The 20903-nt window shown below is 42.9% G+C and overlaps 1 protein-coding gene across 4 annotated transcripts in view; it reads right to left on the minus strand.

Moving 5' to 3' along the window:
• LOC115087300 (two pore calcium channel protein 1-like) overlaps positions 1–20903 on the minus strand; it is a 225122-nt gene that overhangs the window by 166869 nt on the left and 37350 nt on the right. Inside the window, exon 1 of one of the 4 annotated variants that reach the window (XM_029594323.1) lies at positions 17907–18357. The exons of 2 other annotated variants lie outside the window; for them this stretch is intronic. In XM_029594323.1, coding sequence (XP_029450183.1) covers positions 17907–18011 — 105 coding nt within the window. In that variant the 5' untranslated portion in view covers positions 18012–18357. Of the gene's footprint in view, positions 1–17906; positions 18363–20903 lie in introns of those variants that run through there. One more of the 4 variants, XM_029594327.1, reaches the window with a different exon arrangement.

A 20903-nucleotide genomic window follows, 5' to 3' on the forward strand; every position in this document is an offset into this window, starting at 1 on the left:
ACATTTGCTCTGCCATCACAACTCTATTGATATTTCTCATCAGCAAATTTGCAAGAGATACAATTCAAAATCCTATATTGTATATATTTAACACGAGTGTTGGGGGCCAAAATGCAGCTTTGGCCATCTGATCTGTGTGTAAAATGTAATTACCGCTGCAGCATGTTGTGTCATATGTTCACGGAATGTCAAACTACAAGCTTTTGGAGCACAAATGTTTTCTCTTATTGCTGATTAGTTCTATTGATTGGAATGGCAAATTGTTGTATTTATATCTGTTTGAAAGATCAGTTGTGCTTCCTGCAGGGGGAAAGATTTGCATGTATTTCTCTTACACTGGCAAAGAAGGTTATTTTGTCTTCTTGGCACAATGATGAGTTGCCTGCATTTAGATGCTGGAAAATGGAAATGGTTCATTATGCTTCCGTTGAAACTCTGCGCCCATATTGGGCTTACAATCTAAGTTTGTACCTGAGGCAATGGAGGTAAAGTGAATTGCCCAAGGTCACAAGGAGCGACAGTGGGACTTGAACCCTGCTTTGCTGGGTCATAGCTAGGCTACTCCTCCACTCTAAATGCAGAATACAGACCCTCACCAAATACAGAATAAAAAGAGCATACTGTAAGCATGAATAGAAATATAAAATTAAAAACTGAACTGGAAACCACAGTTGTACAACAATGGAAAAACAGTATTACCATTCCTCATAAAAAAAATATAAAATCAATAGTAATAAAATCATACTAATAAAAAATACATATTTCATAACAGCTGAAGAATAAAATAATATCCAACAATTAAAAACTCCTGAAAATGTTCCAAACACCAATAAAACATTTCAAAACAGCAGACACAAACATCTAATAATTAAAACTAATAAGGATAAAAAAAAAAAATCCCCTGCTCTTCATACCCGGGAACTTTTTATTTCACGGTGCCCTGAGATTGTTTTGGATTAGGAAGAGTAGATAAGGGGGGTTGTTGCTCAATCTTTCTCCTCTCTCATATATGCATATACTGTCTCACTCACTCTCACATGCTCAGTCTCACAGAAAAGACACAGACTGAATCTCACTTGCTCAGTCTTGCATGCACACACACACACACACATGCATATATAGATTCACATGCAGACTGTCACTTTCACATGCTCAGCTTCAGTCAGGTAAACACACACAGGGTGTCTCTCATTCGCTCAGTCTCACAGAGGCACACACACAGGCTCTCTCTCACTCATGTGCTCAGTCTAACACAGGCACACACAAACAGGCAGTCTCTTACTCTCACATGCTCAGTCTCACACAGGCACAAACATACACAAGCTGACTCTCACGTGCTCAGGCTTATATAAGCACCTACACACACACATAGGCTGTCTCACTCTCACATGCCAAATTTCACACAGACATTCACAGGCCCTCTCTTATTCTCACACAGGCTGTCTCTCACTCGTGCTCAGTCTCACACAGGCACAAAAATACACAGGCTATGTCTCACTCTCATGCACTCAGTCTCACACAGGCAAACACATCCACAGGGAGTCTCTTACTCTCACATTCTCAGACTCTCACAGGCACACATATGCTGTTTCTTTCCTCCTGGAAGTACATGCAACAGCAGCTTGAAGCTTCAGCCTGTCCTCCTCCAGCCCCTGTGGCCGATGGGATTTGTTCTCTTTCTTGGGGCTGCGGGGGCCGATGCTGTGCTTCTTCAAATTTGCCTTGCACTACTTCTCCTCTTGTTCCCATGTGGTCCAGCTCACTTCTTCTTCTGGGCTATGCTGATAAGGAGGCCATAGCACCCACATGGCCCTCCACCCCCACGTGTTTTTTCTAGATGGCCACTTAGTGCTGCAATCGGCTCTCCTATTAGTGTTATGCCTGTGCTTGAAAATGCTGACAGCCCAGGCAGAGAAGGAGATCTCTGCATTCCACTGGAGCAGAGGAGGGAAGATTAGCTGCATCAGAAGGAGACCAAGGAGTGTGGTATTTTGGCTGCAGAGCTGGTGACACACCAGCTTGTGCTTTGCGACACAGTGGTGTGTCTCGACACATTGGGTGAGAATCGCTTCTCTAGAAAACACTGAGGACACTACCATTGGTAGCTGCCACATGGGGGAGCTGCATATTATACAAACATCAATCTATCTATTCCCAAATCAAAATGGTATAATCTTTGACCAGTATTGTAGAGGACTAACAGAATCCAGTCAAATGCAAATAAATTATCCTAAAATTGTCCAATTTGTTTGTTTTTTGTTACCTTTGTCATGTCTCTGCCACTCAGAGATGTACAAAGGCAAAATTTTCATTTTGGTTCATTCATTTTATATGAAACAAACTAAAAAAATAAAATTCTTCTATTCATCCCATTTGTTCATACATTTCCAATAAAGTCTATGGGGAAAGCAATGCAGCTTATTTTGGGCTCTAAAAAGGAGAAATTTGTTCTTACCTGATAATTTTCTTTCCTTAATTCATGTAAAATAAGTCATTTGTGGGATATCACCTCCCTTCGGCTCATGAAGTCAGAGGACACCCCTGTTTTTTGATCTCACTCTTTGCTATAAAGGAAGGCGTGGTCCTAGGCATATGCCAATAGCCTTCTGTTAAAACACTGTGACCAAGTAAAGAACCCCCCCTATTCAAAACTATTCTGACAACACAGGGTCTGCAGGACCATACCCTGAGCGCAGTAAGATGTGAGAGAGAGAGAGAGAGAGAGTGGAAACGTGCTAAAGATGGACATGATAGTTTCATATTGATCCTGTATTTCTGGGCAGGCTCTGGACTGGTCTAGCAGGAATCAAGGAAAGAAAATTATTAGTTAAGAACAAATCTTTCCTTCCTTTTCTTCCTGCTAGACCAGTCCTTAAACTGTGCCTTGCCAGGGAGGAAGGAAGACAAGGCTGTCTTAAGAACTCTTGCCCCAAAGGCAGCATCTGCCTTGGCTTGCACATCCAGTCTATAATATCTGGAGAAACAGTGTAAGTGTGGCCAGGTGGTTTGCCTTACAGATTTCCTCTGGGAAGGCTGTTGCTTCCTGCAGCGGTTCTGCTGTTTGTGACAGCCACAGTACTCAGACTGCTCGCGCCTTTTATTGTTTTTATTTTTTCAAACTAGAGCACAGAGCAGGCTTACCCTGAGAGAGGAGAAATACTGCAGTCTAAGGCACTTCCTCTGAGCCCTCCCTTCCATGGGTGAATGGTTTCTGAGCTTATTTCCTGAGGCTTGATGCCTCTTTTTTTTATTTTATTTTATCTTTATTGGTGCTCTAAATAGGACAGTTTGAGAGGGAAAGATGGCAGGGAGGAGGAAGGAAAAGCCAGAGGGCGAGAGAAAGAGTAAAGCAGGCCCTGAGGACCCTTCCCAGCATTTTACATCTTCTAATCTGTCTAGAGCCACAAAGGTCCCCCTTCCCAGAGGCAATCACAGACCCCTAAAGGTACTAGGATAAGGTTCTGGGGAACTCAACCAGGAATACTCTGGTAGGTAGGCTTCTACTCTAGAAATTAATCCCGAAGGATTGTTGCTCTCCCAGGTTGGAGCCAAACCTAGGTTCTGGGAGCTCTGTGACCAGTCCTTGCTCATCTTCAGTTGCCGGAGACAATCTATTGACAACTGCTTAGGACCACACCTCTCTTATAGCTCAGAGTAAGGTAATAAAAGATGTGTGTCCTTAGTCTCCATCAGCTAAAAAGAGGAGATATTCCATAAGTAATGGCTGGTCTAGCAGGAAGAAAACAAATTGTGGTTTTATAATCAATTATAATGAAACTTGTGGGCAGACATAATTAGAAATGGAAAGAGCACTCCAAGGCAGAAAGACTGGCATGAATAGCCTACGGCATTCTAAAGAGGTAAAAACTGTATCAGCACTGGCAGGAGTTCTCCAAGGCTACAAGACAAGAACAAAGCAGCAGCAAGGGTGGCAAGAACACCCCCAGGATCCAAAAAGAAGGGCAAAGCAGCACAAAGAGTGGCATGACCACCCCAAGGCAACAGAGGAGGAGCAAAGCAGTATCAAGAATGGCATGAACAACTTAGCCAGAGCTATATAAGAAGGCGTAAAGCTTTTTTGGATATGCGCCCTGAGGTTCAGGCTCTAGGTGTGAGCTTTTTGTTATGTTATCCATGTAAATGATTAATTTAATTAAATGTTAATACATTTATATTTTTTGTCCAGAGCAATTATGGGACTTCTTAAAATTAGTATCAAACATCATCACAAAACCCATTGCTGATATTATTACCTTGTCCTTAGATGAAGAAATTTCCACAAATTCTCAAAGGTGCATAATTACACCAATTTCAAAGAACAAAAATGCCTATATGGCTATTCTTAGTAATTATAGGCCAATTTCAAGACTTCCATTTTTTGTCTAAATTGTTTTGAGAAAATTGTCCAACTGCAATTAAGTGAATATATTGATTCTCATAATATTCTGTTTCCGTCATAGCATGGTTTTAGAAAATTATTTAGTACTGAAACTTTATGGATTTCCCTAACTGACACTATATTAAGAGGTATGGATTCCAGACAGACTTATTTGCTGGTATTGTTAGACTTCCTGCAAGGAAGTTGGTTGGACTGTTGGATGATCAAGGGATTAAAGGGGCACTTAGAGGAGATAAGGCCAACACAGAAAGATTAAATTATTTCTTTGCTTCAGTGTTTACTGAAGAGGATATTGGAGAGTAGGGATGTGAATCGTTTTAGGACGATTAAAATTATCGTCCGATAATTTTAATATCGTCTTAAACCGTTATGGAACACAATACAATAGAGATTCTAACAATTTATCGTTATAAATCGTTAGAATCGTGAGCCGGCACACTAAAACCCCCTAAAACCCACCCCCGACCCTTTAAATTAAATCCCCCACCCTCCCGAACCCCCCCCAAATTAGTTAAATAACCTGCGGGTCCAGCGGCGGTCCGGAACGGCAGCGGTCCGGAACGGGCTCCTGCTCCTGAATCTTGTTGTCTTCAGCCGGCGCCATTTTCCAAAATGGCGCCAAAAAATGGCGGCGGCCATAGACGAACACGATTGGACGGCAGGAGGTCCTTCCGGACCCCCGCTGGACTTTTGGCAAGTCTCGTGGGGGTCAGGAGGCCCCCCACAAGCTGGCCAAAAGTTCCTGGAGGTCCAGCGGGGGTCAGGGAGCGATTTCCCGCCGCGAATCGTTTTCGTACGGAAAATGGCGCCGGCAGGAGATCGACTGCAGGAGGTCGTTCAGCGAGGCACCGGAACCCTCGCTGAACGACCTCCTGCAGTCGATCTCCTGCCGGCGCCATTTTCCGTACGGAAACGATTCGCGGCGGGAAATCGCTCCCTGACCCCCGCTGGACCTCCAGGAACTTTTGGCCAGCTTGTGGGGGGCCTCCTGACCCCCACGAGACTTGCCAAAAGTCCAGCGGGGGTCCGGAAGGACCTCCTGCCGTCCAATCGTGTTCGTCTATGGCCGCCGCCATTTTTCGGCGCCATTTTGGAAAATGGCGCCGGCTGAAGACAACAAGATTCAGGAGCAGGAGCCCGTTCCGGACCGCTGCCGTTCCGGACCGCCGCTGGACCCGCAGGTTATTTAACTCATTTGGGGGGGGTTCGGGAGGGTGGGGGATTTAATTTAAAGGGTTGGGGGTGGGTTTTAGGGGGTTTTAATGTGCCAGTTTTGCGATTTTTAGATTTTTCACGATTTTTCACGATATTTTACCCCCCCAAACGGCAACAATACGATTCCCTCCCCCTCCCAGCCGAAATCGATCGTTAAGACGATCGAGGACACGATTCACATCCCTATTGGAGAGATACCCATTCCAGAGAAGGTTTTCATGGGTGATGATTCAGATCAACTGAATCAAATCATGGTGAACCTGGAAGATTTGGTTCTGAAAGAACTAAAAAATGAAATTTCAAAACTATTAGTGAAAATTTGTAACCTATCATTAAACTTCATACCTGAAGATTGGAAGATGGCCAATGTAAACCCTATATTTACAAAGGTATCCAGGGTTGATCCAGGAAATTATATACCGGTGAGCCTGACTTCAGTGCTGAGAAAAATCATGGAAACTGTTATAAAGAATAAAATCACAAAACATTTAGATGGAAATGGTTTGATGGGACACAGCCAGTATGGATTTACCCAAGGGAAGACTTGCCTCACAAATCTCCTACATTTTTTTGAAGCAGTGAATAAACATGTGGACTAATGTGAACTGCTAGATGTGGTGTATTTGGATTTTCAAAAGGCGCTCGACAAAGTCCCACATGAGAGGCTTCTAAGAAAACTAAAAAGTCATGGGCTAGGAGGTGATGTCTCTTTGTGCATTGCAAGTTGGTTAAAACACAGGAAACAGAGTAGGATTAAATGGTCAGTTTTCATGGTAGAAAAAAGTAAAGAGTGGAATGCCTCAGGGATCTATATTAGGACTGGTGCTTTTTAATATATTTATAAATGATCTGGAAAGGGCTACGACAAGTGAGGTGATCATATTTGTGGATGACACAAAATTATGCAGAGTAGTTAAATCTCAAGCGGAATGTGATGACTTGCAGGAGGACCATGCGAGACTGGAAGACTAGGCTTCCAAATGGCAGGTGAAATTTAATGTGGACAAATGTACAGTGATGCATAAAGGGAAAAATAACCCTTGCTGTAGTTTCACAATGTTAGGTTCTATCGTAGGAGTTACCAGGTAAGAGATCTAGGCATTATAGTATGCTGTGGCGATCAAAAAAAGCAAACAGAATGTTAGGAATTATTAAGGGAATGGAAAATAAAACGGAGGATGTCATAATGCCTCTTTATCACTCCATGATGAGACCGTACCTTGAATACTATGTGCATTTCTGGTCACTGCATCTCAAAAAGGATATAGCTGCACTAGAGAAAGTGCAGAGAAGGGTGACCAAAATGATAAGGAGCATGGAACAGTTGCCCTAATAGGAAAGGCTAAAGAAGTTAACGCTGTTCAGTTTGGAGAATAGACGACTGAGGGGGGGATATGATAGAAGTCTACAAAATCATGAAAGACCATGAACAAATTAATGTAAATCGGTTATTTACTCTCTCAGATAATAGAAGGACCAGGGGGCAAAGGACCAGGGGGCACTCCATGAAGTTAGCAAGTAGCTCATTTAAAACAAATCGAAGAAAATTCTTTTTCACTCAGCGCATAGTTAAACTCTGGAATTCATTGCCAGAAGATGTGGTTACAGCAGTTAGTGTAACTGGGTTTAAAAAAAGTTTGAATAAGTTCCTAGAAGATAAATCCATAAACTGCTATGACAGTAATTAATAAGCAATAGTAGCTTGTGATATATCTAATGTTTGGGTACTTGCCAGGTACTTCTGACCTGGATTGGCCACTGTTGGTTAACAGGATACTGGGTTTAATGGACCCTTGGTCTGACCCAGTATGGCAATTTCTTATGTACTTATGATATTTCAGCAGCATTCAATATAGTTGATCATGATATTCTGCTATCTAGACTTAGAGAAACAGGGCTAACTGATAAAACTATTAGCTAGTTTACTAGTTATTTACGTGAACGTTCCTTTAAAGTCAGAATTGGTAATATGACATCAAACACCATCATGATTAAGTCTGGAGTTCCACAGGGTTCATCCCTTTTGGCGACTTTATTTAACCTTTATATGATGCCATTATGTACATTTTTATCTGGTTTAGGTATTTTATATTATTTATTTATTTAAATTAACATTCCGCTTTTCAAACTTTTCAGCGCTTAAAAGTGGATTATATTCAGGTACTGTAGGTATTTCCCTATAGTACCTAAATTATATTTATGCAGATGTGCCGCTACTTATACCAACAGTTGATTCTATCGAGAAAACATTTAAATTATTGGACATATACATGCAATCCATTCAAAGTTTATTATTGTATATGAGATTAGAACTCAATCAACAAAAAAATAGAAATTATCTATCTGGGTAATAATTTGAATTCAAATATTTCATGGTTTTATAAAGTTGGTTTACAGGATATTACTTTTGTCAATGCTGCCCGTGACTTAGGGATCAATACTGATAGTGAACTGAATTTTAAGAAAATTATTATTATAATTAGAGATGGTTTTTATTAATTGCATGTTTTGAAGAAATTAAAACTGCTACTGACTTTTGGAGATTTTAGAACCGTTCTACAGGCCTTACGTTTTGCTAAAATAGATTATTGTAATGCTCTTCTATTAGGCCTTCTGAATAATTCTCTCAGGCCCCTTCAATTGTTGCAAAATGCTGCTGCTCGTGTGCTGAATGGAGGTACAAAATTTGACCATATCACTCAAGTATTTATGGATTTGCATTGGTTACCCATCAAGTTTAGAACAGATTATAAAGGCAGATCCAAGATGGCCGACGTATAGCCAGCGGCGTGAGGACTCTCTCGGGCAGTTTTCCTAAAAATGTTTTCTTGCTTCGCATTTTTTCCTCTGAATGGGTAGGAAATGGAAACCAAGGTCTGGGTCTTCCCTGTGGGGGTGGGGGCCGGGCCGCCCGCCCCCCCCCCCCGACTGTTCCTTTGGCGGGCCCAACAGATGCCCACGGTCTGCGCAGCAGCCCACTTTCGGGGATTCAGCCACTGGAGGGAGCGGGAGGGGAATCAGAGCTCCCCTCTCTCCCTGGCTTATTGTCACCTTTGTGCCCCATAGAGGGAATTCCACCTGATAACCCAGCAACTGTCAGAGTTGACCGTGAGTCGGGGGAGACACCGACAGCCTTAGAAGCAGCTGGCTTGTTTCCTGCAGGGATCAACGGGACTGTAGTGGCAATTGCGAGTCCAGTTTCTGCCTTTGGACAAGCACATGAGGTTATCAATAGAGAGGCCAGACTGGGAGAAACTGTGAGCAACAGTAAAGGTACTGTATTTTTACAGTCTGTAACTTCAATATTTCAAACTACAATTCAGAAACCTTCTGTTTTTTCACTGGAGACTATCTGGGACACCATAGTGGAATGAAGAGCTTCAATTACTCAACAATTTTCACCTCTGTTTTTGAAATGTAATGATTTGGAGGACCAACTTACATCTACACGAGTTCAGATCAACTCTGTTCAATAGGTCCAAGTTGCTCTAACTAAAGAAAATGCTAATTTAACAAGAATTGAAAATTTGGAAAATGCTGTGAGAAATCAGAATCTCAGATTTATCAACTTCCCCAAGGTGTCTTTAATATCACAGAGGGAGATGTTTAAGAGGTATCTACTTGAGGTTTTAAAAATACCTGAGGATGTGATTCCTCCTGTGTCCAAAATATATTACTTGCCACTGTTTAAAAGGGCCCCTGAGGCTCAGCAAGAAGGGATTATACCATTGTTTCCAGTGAGGGAATAAAGTGTTGATATATCTACCTTGCTTGAAACATCTGATACAGAGTTGGCAATACCAGCTTAATCATGGATTGTGACTTTGGCATTGGAACCAGATAAAGACTGGCTATTGAAACTATTTTTGTCAAAGAACTGAACAGTTCTTTCAGTTTAAAATTAAAGTATTCCAGGATGTCTCTAGACACAAAAAAAGTGGAGACAATTTTTGTTGATGCGACCGCAGGTTCAGTAAGTTGGAGGTATATTTTTCCTAAAATTTCTATGCAAATTCATGATTAAGCTTCAAAATAAGTCATATTTTTTATGATCCCCCCCAACTAACTCAGTTTTTGATTGGAAAAACACAACCTGATGCTCCTGATAATCTCCAGTCGTAAGCTTAAACGATGTTCCCCATTATATTGTATGGTTGCTGCATATGTCTATTGCTTTTCTTTTTTCTTATGTTGCCTTAGGTTTAGGACTGGGTCTTCCCTTTTTGAGGACTGGAGTTAAAAGGAATTGAGAATGTGTGGATTGCCTTCTGATGTAATTGATTATGGTTCTCATATAATTGTCAATCTCATTTATCCTTTATTTCTGCCAAGATGTTATGTCTTGTATATTTGAAAAAATGCATTAAAAAAAAGAATAGATTATAAAGTGTTATGCATAATTCATAAATCTACTAGATAAGGGAGCCCTGACCGACGTGCCGCAAATGCGCAGTAGAGAGCAGCTCTACCGCGCATGCGCGGGCGAGCACGTCGGCCAGAGTGCCCGAAAAAAAAAAATGCCGCTGGGTCGCTAGGAGCAGGAGCAGTGGTGGCAACGAACAGGAGCGGGAGGAGCAGTAGCGGCGGCGGTGCGCGCGAGGGAGGGAGGGACAGCCCCCTTTCAGCTTATCCTTGTGGATAAGCTGAAAGGGAAGGGGAATGAGAGAGTGGGAGGGAGTGAGGGGAGGGAGGAGAGAGAGAGGGGAGGGGGGAGGGAGGAGAGAGAGGGGGAAGGGAGAAGGAGGGAGAATAGAGGGGGAAGGTGATTCAGTAAACTAAAATATTTAAATTAGGGCCGGCGGTAAAAAGAGGCGCTAGGGACACTAGCGTGTCCCTAGCGCCTCTTTTTGGACAGGAGCAGTGGCTGTCAGCAAGTTTGACAGCAGACACTTAATTTTGCCGGCGTCAGTTCTCAAGTCCTCTGACAGCCACGGGTTCAGAAACCGGACACCGGCAAAATTGAGCGTCCGGTTTTCAACCCGCGGGCCCATTTAAAAAAAAATAATTTTTTTAAACTTCTTTTTAACTTTGAGGACCTCCAACTTATTATTGCCATGATATTAAGACGGAGGGTGCACAGAAAAGCAGTTTTTACTGCTTTTCTGTGCACTTTCCCGGTGCCGGCAGAAATTAGCACCTACCTTTTGGGTAGGCGCTAATTTCTGAAAGTAAAATGTGCGGCTTGGCTGCACATTTTGCTTTCTGAATCGTGCGGGAATACCTAATAGGGCCATCAACATGCATTTGCATGTTGCGGGCGCTATTAGGTTCGGGGGGGGGGGGGGGGGGGTTTGGACACGCGTTTTTGATGCGCTATTACCCCATACTGAATAAGGGGTAAAGCTAGCGTGTCCAAAATGTGCGTTAACAGTGCGCTCCACCGGAGCGCACTGTACTGTATCGGCCTGAAAGGAAGGTGTCATCCTGGGATTGGACAAGGGAACAATCAGGCGCAGCATCCTGTTTCCAGCAGTGGCCAATCCAGGTTTTAATTACCTGTCAAGTGCCCAAGCATTAAATAAATCACTTGCTGCGGGAGCCGATAATGGGCAGTGGCTATTCCCTAAGTCAGCTTGATTAATATTAGTTTATGGACTTCTTTGCAAACATTGGTGTCACAGAGTTGTCTTTTACAAACACTGTAGGAGCAGTTGGGGATAGGGGAATCCAGAAAAATACATGTCTTAGGATCTTTAAACAATGCATTCTTATTCTTAAAGAAAAGCATAAAAATCCATTTTATGATCCAGCAGTTTCCTATGAACATATTTGCCATACTGGGTCAGATCAAAGGTTCCATCAAGCTTAGTATCCTGTTTCCAAAAGTGGTTAATCCAAGTTAGAACCCGAAAATGTCAATAGATTCCATGCTGCTTATCCCAGAGATAAGCAGTGGATTTTCCCAAGTCCATTTTAATAATGGCTTATGGACTTTTCTTCCAGGAACTTGCCTAAACCTTTCTTAAACCCAGCTACACTAACATCTTTCACCATATCCTCTGGCAATGAATTCCAGAGTTTAATTATGCATTGAGTAAAAAAAAAACAAATTCTCCTTGTTTGTCTTAAATGACGAGGAGCCTTGAGGCACACCTGTATAAATGGGTATCCATGACAAAGTTGCTGTCCATTTCAGTCCTGTTGCTGGCATCCATTCAGATAAGAATGAAACCACTGCAACATTAGTATAGGATGCAAGATGCAATTGAAGGCCACAGATATGCCTAAAAAAAAAGCAGCAATAACTAAAAGCTTATGATCTAGTGTCTGCAATATAAAATCAGCAACAGAAATTAAAACTGTCTCAGTGCTGTGGCCATCACGAAAGCCTCCTTTATGATTACGCAAAATGTCATGATCGATCAAAAAAAGTCAATTGATCCAAGACCTTTTTAGTAATTTTACCAATAGGAGGAGATCAAATTGGTTCTATAACATGACTTAGTCACAGGGAGGTGCCTACATTTTAAAATTGGGCACACAATCACCCTTTTGAACTGATCTGGTGCCACACCCTCAGTCATAGACAAATTGATTAATTTGGTAAGAGGTTCCAAAATCCTTCAGTCCATGCAACAACCAAAAAGGGCAAAAGTCTAATGGACAAAAGGAAGATTTTAATTTTGAGATGGCTACCTCAACCTCTGAAGAATCCACAAACTGAAACCCATCCCAAAGTGTGTCATTACTAACCACAATCTCACGCTGATCAGTTAATGAACCATATGTATGCTTTTCATTCTAAAGACTACCACAAAGGTTTGCCATCTTATCCTTGCAAACTCATCATGATCAATACTAGCGGTTGTGACTGTCTAGGGAGGCTCAGTCAAGTCAGGAAACTATATCAAACAACTCATATGAATAATTTAAATAATCTCTTAAATATGAGGTAAAATATAATTTCCTAGTCTTTTCCGCTTTATATAACATTCAAATGACAGCATCTTTCTCTTTCTCTTTTGCATTTTGAGACTTCCTCCATTTCCTCTCAGCCCCATAGCTCTCTTTTTTTTTTTTTCCTCTCTACCAACACATTATTAAACCAAGGAAAACATGGTCTAACTAAAGGACAGTCCACACATTTTAAAGAAGCAACCTTTTCAATCATCTGCTAGAAAAGTAGAAGAATGCATTACCAACTGACCCTTTGCCTTTTCCCATTTTGTCCCCAAATTCTGCACATCAGTCTTGCTTCGTGTTTGATGTACAACCTTTGTGAGGACAGTACCAAAAGGTTTTCTCTTAGGTTAAAACTTAAACTTAATTCAGAAATGGTCAGACCATAAAACTTGTTTGGTGTCCAAATCATAAATTTAATCTTTACTTACAAGATCTGTAGGAAATAACACTAATTCCAAAAAATGTCGTGCCCTATAAGTTGGGAAGGTAACTAATTGTGTTAGACCAATAGACATTCTAGCCCCTAAAAAAATCTTTCACTTGTCCTTTAGAAGGGCAGTCAACTTGTATATTAAAATCCCCAGCCAATAGTAAAGACTTGTACTGAAAGTACAAGGAAGAAATAAAATCTAAAACAGTGTCAAGTGGCATCCTTCCTTGTCCAAGAGTCCTATAAACCAATGCAATGGCCCAATTACCAAAATTTGCTACCAAACTTTCACTGCCTACATCCATCTTGTGTGGAGTACATTGAATATGTAAAATTGCTTGAGAAAATAAAACACTCCGCCACCCTTTCATCCAACCCTAGCATGATAAAAGTTTTATACCCAGGTGGGCAAATCTGGTGCAATTTTACAGTATCTGCATCTGAGTGCCTTAACTCTATTATCAGCAATATATCAGATTTAAAATCCAATAAAATAGAAAACAAAACTTCTTTCTTACTCACTATTGATCACACAGTGATATATAAAAGGAACAGATGTATAATCAGTTACTGTTTCACAAACAGACAGATTAGATAAAACAGCCCACTCACAATGAAATTTACCAAACTTGGGACGCAGTAAAAAAACATTTTCCTCTCCTCCAGGACTGGAATGGCATTACCTTCATGTAGGTTTTGCTCCTGAAGTGGGAAGGAGTTAGCAATCTGTTGCTGGATACTCCTGTTGGGGGAGGAATCAGCAATCTGTTATGAGTCACTGTGCGGCGTTAGTAATCAGGGACTGGCTCCCGTGGAAGGAGGAGTTTAGCAATCTGATATGCTCTGTAGGCGGAACTAGCAATCTTGTTATGATATAGACTGCTGAGTTGGCAATCTGTACCAGCGGAGTGCTAGAGAGGGTACTCAGCTGGAAAGGAATGTAAATAGGTGAATCCTTGGGCCGATGGCAGATGACAGCACCCCCAGGAGGATATCCTGAGAGGGACCACCGGCTAGACTTGGTATGGAGACAGACACAGTTAGTTCTTTTATTAGACAGGTTAGTAGAACCACCAGAGGTGGCAGTAGTGAACTGATATGCCCGGCAGGGCTGAAGTCCCTCAGATGTTGGAACTGCAATCCCAGGGTTGCTGAGCTGTAGAGAGACTATAGATAGTGAGTAGACAGGGTATGCTGTATTCATAACCAATAGTAGATGACAATCTCACATAGATTCTTAAGGAGGCTCAGTAGCTGGAAAGAGTTAGGCCCTCGAGGAGTGAGTACCTGGTTCCAGGGAAAGCTCTGAGAGAGCGGTGGTAACTCACGAATGTCTGTATCTGCGAAAGCTTCCAGGCAGTAGAGAATTTTCAGAGTATTCAGGAACATTGGGCCCTTGAGGAGCGAGTACCGGTTCCTATCTGCAACCTGAAATAGAGAAAAGAGAACAAGGCCCCCGAGGAGTGGGTACCCCTGGTACCTCCAAGGAGGCAGAGTTGCTTGGACGAATCCATAGTGAGTCCGAATCGTAATCCTTGCTAACTCAAATCGTAAGCAAATGTGAAGACCTTATATGTTGGAAGCAGATGACATCAATACAGGGGGACGCCCCTGAGGTTCGCGCCCTCGCTGGTAAGTAATCCAATGTGTTACTTATACTTCGGAGCGCGCTCACCCTACGTCATCAGGAACATGGCAGATCCACAGCATCTTGCCGGTCTGGGGACGCTGGGGAGAAGCGGCATGGAGACGCCGCAGCAGCAAGCCGTCCATCAGACTCGGAGGGAGTTGCCACAGAGGTAGAGAGGGTGGAGTGAGGGCGTAGAACAGCCACAAACGCAACACTTCAAGATTCTTTTTCTCTTATGATACTTGCCGACTATTGGTCTTGCTATGATAATCCAATGTGTTACTTATATCATACCTAGTTATCTTTAATGGTTTTGTCCCCTCTTGGACTACTTTTTCAAACTCCTTTCCCTTATGGTTCTTACTGTCTATTGGTCTCATCCAGTATTTACCCTTCAGTGGATTGTAGCACAGCAAAGAGGAAGACCACCTCCAAAGCTGAACCCCCAGTCCTTTCCTCAAATAATGCTGTAGGAAAATTACATCAAGCCTCCTCCAGGAGTTTCCTCTAACTTGTTCCTGCCCACGGATAGTAAGTTCCCAATCTTCCAGTTTTTAGAGGTCCATTATACACAGGTCTTAGTTTAGATTTGCACCCTACAGACTTCCTCCGGGGATTTCTTCTGGCTTTGTCCAGCATAGGGCTTTATACCAATTTTGTTGGTGCCCTTTGCCCCTCATTTGGAGCCTTGGGGTATTCTTGCCACTGTGGATTGCTGCTTTGCACCTCTTGCAATGCTTTGGGGTCTTCATGCCACTCTGTTGTGCTTTGACCCTTGGTGTTTTTACCTCCACCTTTGCTGCTACTTTCCCCTTTCATGGTGCCTTGAGCTGTTGATGCCTTTTTTTTTAAACTTTATTAATTTTCCAAATATACAAAGTATAAACTGTGCACAGCAATTTGAAATAGTTAATATAAAAAGCATGAAAAAGCCAATATAGCAATAAAAATAAGCACTGGCCTGTGCGCACGCCGGGAGAGCGGGGGCTCGCCCGCTCTCCCGCAAACTTTACTGTATCGGCCTGTGAGTTCTTAATCATTGAACTAAAGATAGCCGCTGCAAGAGACATCTGATACAGGAACCAAAGGAAGAGAACCAGGGGGATGTAGCCCACAATGTTCCACCCCCTGATCAACCAGAAGCTGAACCACACCACCCAAAAAAATACAGGCACAGGTGGGATGACCTGAAACAAGGGACCTACTTGGCTGCCACACACATGCAGGCAAGAGCAATGGGGAGAACCAGGCTGCATTTCCTACCGTGAGCAGCAGCTCCTTACGGCCCATCAATGCGATGACACAAGGTGGCAGACCGACAGTGCACACTCGGGATTGCAAGAATGCCTCCAACTTGCTCAGATGCCTGCTCCACAACACAAAGGCTGTAGACATTAATAATCTCCTCCTCCTTCCAGCTCACCATAGGCAAAAGGAACCCAGTAAAGGGAGCCTCTCATGCAGACAAATCGGGGTGTAGCATTGGGCCAGCCTCTCTGCCACTGCTTTACCCAGAAGCTGGGTGGAAGCATAGGTTACCTATCACTGGAGTGCTGTTTTTCTCCAATGAAGAAACTTGGGGATGGATCTCCACGCCTTGGGGCTCCGTTATTGCAGTTAGAGTAGCTCCAAGTTTCCCTGCTGTGGCGCAGTGACTGTGTGATGGCCCTATTAAATCATGTGCTCACGCTTCCAGCTGGAAGCAGCATGCACCAGGGGCCTTTGTGGTGTGTGGGCTGCTGAGATCAAATACTCTCCCCTTCTTAGCATCAGCTATGGCACCTATTTGATTACATAATAAAAGGAATGACTCCGGTCTCACCTACCAAACAGCTGTGTCATGAATCATACAAAGAAGACCCAGAGAAGGCTGCATTCTGCCTCTTCACAGGATCGTATGGTGGTCCCAGGTGGATCTAGAGGCATGAACATAGCATTGCCAGCAAAGTTTTGGCAAAAGAGAAAAATTTTGATGCAACTGCATCATCAAATGGGCTGCCAGCCCTGCAGTGGTTGTGCCTGATCATGGCTCTCCACAACTTCTTCCCTCAAATTTGCCTGAGGGAGCACAATTGGGCAGGCCACAACACGTCCCATACACCGCCTTCCACCAGACTGTCCCATACACTGCCCTCCACCAGAACGCACTAAAGCCACAGCAGTAGCCCAGCAACTCCCCACCTCGGAAACTGTCAGCAGGCCCACCCAGCATGCAACCAATGGAGATGGATCACCACTCTGGACCTGGCCAACCATACCAAGGCCTCTGCTTTTTTTTTTCTTGCCCCCTTTTGGTGCCTTAAGCCATGAACCAGTCTCCTATTCCCTGCAGCTGTGGCCCATAAAGCTCAGAACCACCCAGCTGCTCTCACCGGGGAAAGGAGAGAATGAGGGGGGGGGGGGGGTTGTATTGAAGTGATTGAGCTAATGTTGCTTTAAGGCTCTACAAAAAATAATACAGCACTTTAGATAGAAAAATAATAAAAAGCAGTCAGGAGGGTGGGGTGAGATCTGTGCTGAAAGATGTAGGACGATTTCAGTAATGCTGCAAAGAGAATCGGAGAGGTACTGTAACTTGCCTTATGCAATGGGGGAAAAGCACAGGAGCACAATTCCTGCTGGAAAAAAAAAGCTTTGTTTTGCAGCACAGCAAGACTGTAAGAAGTAAAAGTAAGACTACGGAACAAGTCCAAGTTTACTTCCAAATCAGCGCACCCGGTCTTGAATAAATTTGACTTGAGTTCCACGCTAAAAAAAACCAAAAAAAAAAACACAAAACTAAGCTTGATACTAAGGACTTGCGTGTAATAGAAATGAGCCTGCGCTTCACAAATATTCCAATTTAGAAAATGAACTCTCTCTCTCCCTCCACGCTACTATATCTGCAACCCACTCTTTTTTCCTCGAGCTCCTGCAACGCATGTACATAAGTTTTCCCACAAGGAAAATGAGATGGTTTGCCCTTCTGTCTTAAAAGCGTCTAATATTCTATTAGGGGCTATTTCCTGGTAAATGAACTTCGTTGCTAGAACGAAGGGCTGCAGCAGTCCCCCAAGGCAGAATCGGAGACGGAAATCTTGAGTAACCCCTCCCATACAGACTATTATTTAACTCTCCCGCGACTGTTTCAGCTTTAGAAGAATCCTATACTTAGTTTTTGTTAACTTTCACACATTTGTCGTTCTGAGTAACAGGTCCATCGAACATAATCCTGCTATCACCTTTGTTAAGAACTACGTTTAAGTAATACATTAACAGGGGTCTTTAGGAGCTCTCTATATAGTTAGCGTTTCAGTTAGTGCAGCATAATTTCAGTACGAACTCCTTACCTCATCTGGGGACGCAGCATTTTTGCTTACTTTTCCTTCCTTGGGGTTCTCGCTTTCCACTGAAATTAAATCATTTCTTGTGCTTTTCACTGCAGCATTTGACATTCTTGTAAAAATGTTCCCCACTCCAAAGAATATAGTTTGGAACAAGGGCAAACCGTAGAACTGGGAGAAGCAGTTTTCAATTTTTTTTTTTATGTTGCCTTATCCGAGTGTTTGCCTTGCAATCATATTCGATTCATATCTTCAGATACATGCACCTAAATATTTTATAGTGCATAATTTCTCTCGCATCAGGTGGTTACAAAGTCTTTTTTCTGAGTTATCTTAGCTTCGGCACACTTGGCTGTCAGCAGAGCTCTCTTCTCTCTTTGGTTTTACAGCCATGATTTTTGACCTGTCATGTGACTCAGGATGTAGAGGAAACAGCTCAGCAGGATTGACGGAATTCCAGATCTCTCCATTCTGGAGTCAGAGTAACATTTTAACAATTTTATGCCTTTAAAAAAAATTAAAAAGAGGAGGGGAATATTGATCTCTTTAGGCCAATGACAGAGTCTGGCTTGTGTAGGATGGACTCCACCAGAAATACTACTAACTAGCATTACCCTCTCTTTTCCAGGTAGGGATCAAATGGCATGGTCTTACAAAACATATTTTAAAAAACTGGTTGCTGGGACCGGAAAGGAAAACAAAAAATAGCAGAGAAGAAAAAAACTGTTCATGCTGTACAGATCATGGTGAAAAGGTTCTATAGAAAGCCATCTTAGTTAAGACTGTGTAGTTAGGATGTCCATAAGGTCACAAAATGTATTTCTGGAACCCCTTTATGAGGAGCCTCCAAAAACACACAGATGATGGTGGGTAAATGCAATCAAAGCTACAACACAAGATCATTAAGATAAAACAAACAGGAGTCAGAGGCTTGGTTAGAAAATCTATACTCAAATCATTTCTAGCACAAAATTTCTCAGTACAGAGATCAGGATCCAAATATGAATTAAATCCCAGAGAAAAAAATGTTTCCAGAAGTCTTCCATAAATCACACCAGTGTTATCTGCAGAGATTACAGGGTTTAATTTGTGGGGGAATGGCTAAGAACACAATTCTAGCACTTATTTTCAGGCTAAAGAGGCAGAACAGTTGGGGTGTTCTTCAGCCCCTCCACTTCAGGTAGACCGCAGGGAAGAGAAGAGGAGGGGGTGAACCTGGAGCACATACAGGCTGATGCAATATGGTGCGCTGGCTCAATGCATGATTGGATGCATATCCATAACCCCTTATGCAAAACAGGGGTTAGCACATCCAAAAGGTGCGTCCAATCACGTGTAGTTAATAGCACTCATCACATAAATTCATGTTGAGGAGGCTATTAGCTATTCCCTCGATTGAAAAAAAAAAAAAAAAAAAGTGTGCCAGACGTGTACATTTTTACTCTCCAAAAATTAATGCCTGCCCCAGAGCAGGCATTAATTTTTGAAGAGCCCAAGAAGTGTATAGAAAAGCAGAAAATACTGTTTTTCTGTACTTGCTCCTACTTAATATCATGGCAATATTAAATCGGAGGAACAGAAAAAGGAGTAAGGTAAAAATGAACAAATAAATAATGATGACTACCCCCAAGGTCTGCTCCGATAGGCCAAGCGGTTTGGGTCACACCTGGGAGTCCTACACCTGAAATTGGTTTTCCAAGGTCTGTATGATAAAACCACCCTTGCCAGACTGCAAATCTTCTCCCTTCTGACCAAGAAGCCCTGCCAGAGACCCTCCTCTGGCAGGGCTGTTCCCCACTGATCCTTTTCACTGATATTTGTCAGTGAAAGGACCAATCCCCTTTCAGGACAGCCTTCTGAAAAGTGATTGGACCTTTCACTGACATGAGACAGTAAAAGGACCAATCGGCAGTGCCACTTAATATTAATTTATTCACTCCTTCACTTATTGCCAAATGGTCTGTTCACTGTCACATGTTAGTGAAAGGACCAATCACCTTTCAGAAGGCTTCCTGAAAGGGGATTGGTCCTTTTCACTGACAAATGTCAGTGAAAAGGCTCAAATCGGGAACAGCCCTACCAGAGGAGGGTCTCCAGCAGGGGTTCCTGACTGGGAAGAAGGAGATTGGCAGCCTGGCAAGGGCATTTTTATTATACAGACCTTGAATTTCCAATTTCATTTACAGGACCTCTGGGTCCGACCCGAACCGCTTGGCCCATCGAGCCAGACCTAGGGGGGGGGGGGGGGGGGGGGTTAGCTTAGGTCAGCCGCTGGGCACCCAGCCCATGTCTCCTGCATGCCCAATATCAAGGTTGTGCTAGGGATGCACACTTCTCCCTAGTGCATCCTTTTTAGCTTGGCAGGTCATTTAAATATTACATCGGGTGCCCAGGAGAGTGGTTGGGCGTGCGTTAGGAAAGCGGGCGCTCAGCATTGAGCGCCTGTTTTCTAAGTGTCGATATTGCATCAGCTTGATAGAGAAGAGAATAGACACTTCTCTCCCTGAGCCAGCTTCTTGTTCCTCCTCCCCACCCACCTCTCCTTCTATATTGGAGGGAACAGAAGGGGAAGGGATGATGCTAAAGCAGACACTTTAGAGAAAAGAACAGACATAAAAAAGGGTTGAATTAGCACAAGTCTGAAATGTGTGAATAGTGCCAATCGTAAAGGCTTCAGCCCTGGCCAAGATGAATTTGCTCTACTGCTTACAATGTTCAGATTTATGCTAATTCAACCCCTTTTTTGTGTTCCTTACTAAGGACTTAATTTCCAGTAGAACAATCTAGAATGGCATTTTGACACTTTTTTTCTGGGACCTGAGAAAGCGGAGCCGACAGTAAATATCAATTCTGGCTCCCCTGAGGAAACAAAACAGTCAGTAGTTGGCTTTGCATGGATTATTTATTAAGGATGTGCATTCGTTTAGGAAGAATTTGGCAATTTCATTGAAATTGCCTAATTCATCCTGGTTCGGGGAGCCCAAAACCCAAACAAATTTTTCC

This window comes from Rhinatrema bivittatum, chromosome 3 (genome assembly GCF_901001135.1).
Source record: "Rhinatrema bivittatum chromosome 3, aRhiBiv1.1, whole genome shotgun sequence".
Taxonomy (NCBI): Eukaryota; Metazoa; Chordata; class Amphibia; order Gymnophiona; family Rhinatrematidae; genus Rhinatrema; species Rhinatrema bivittatum.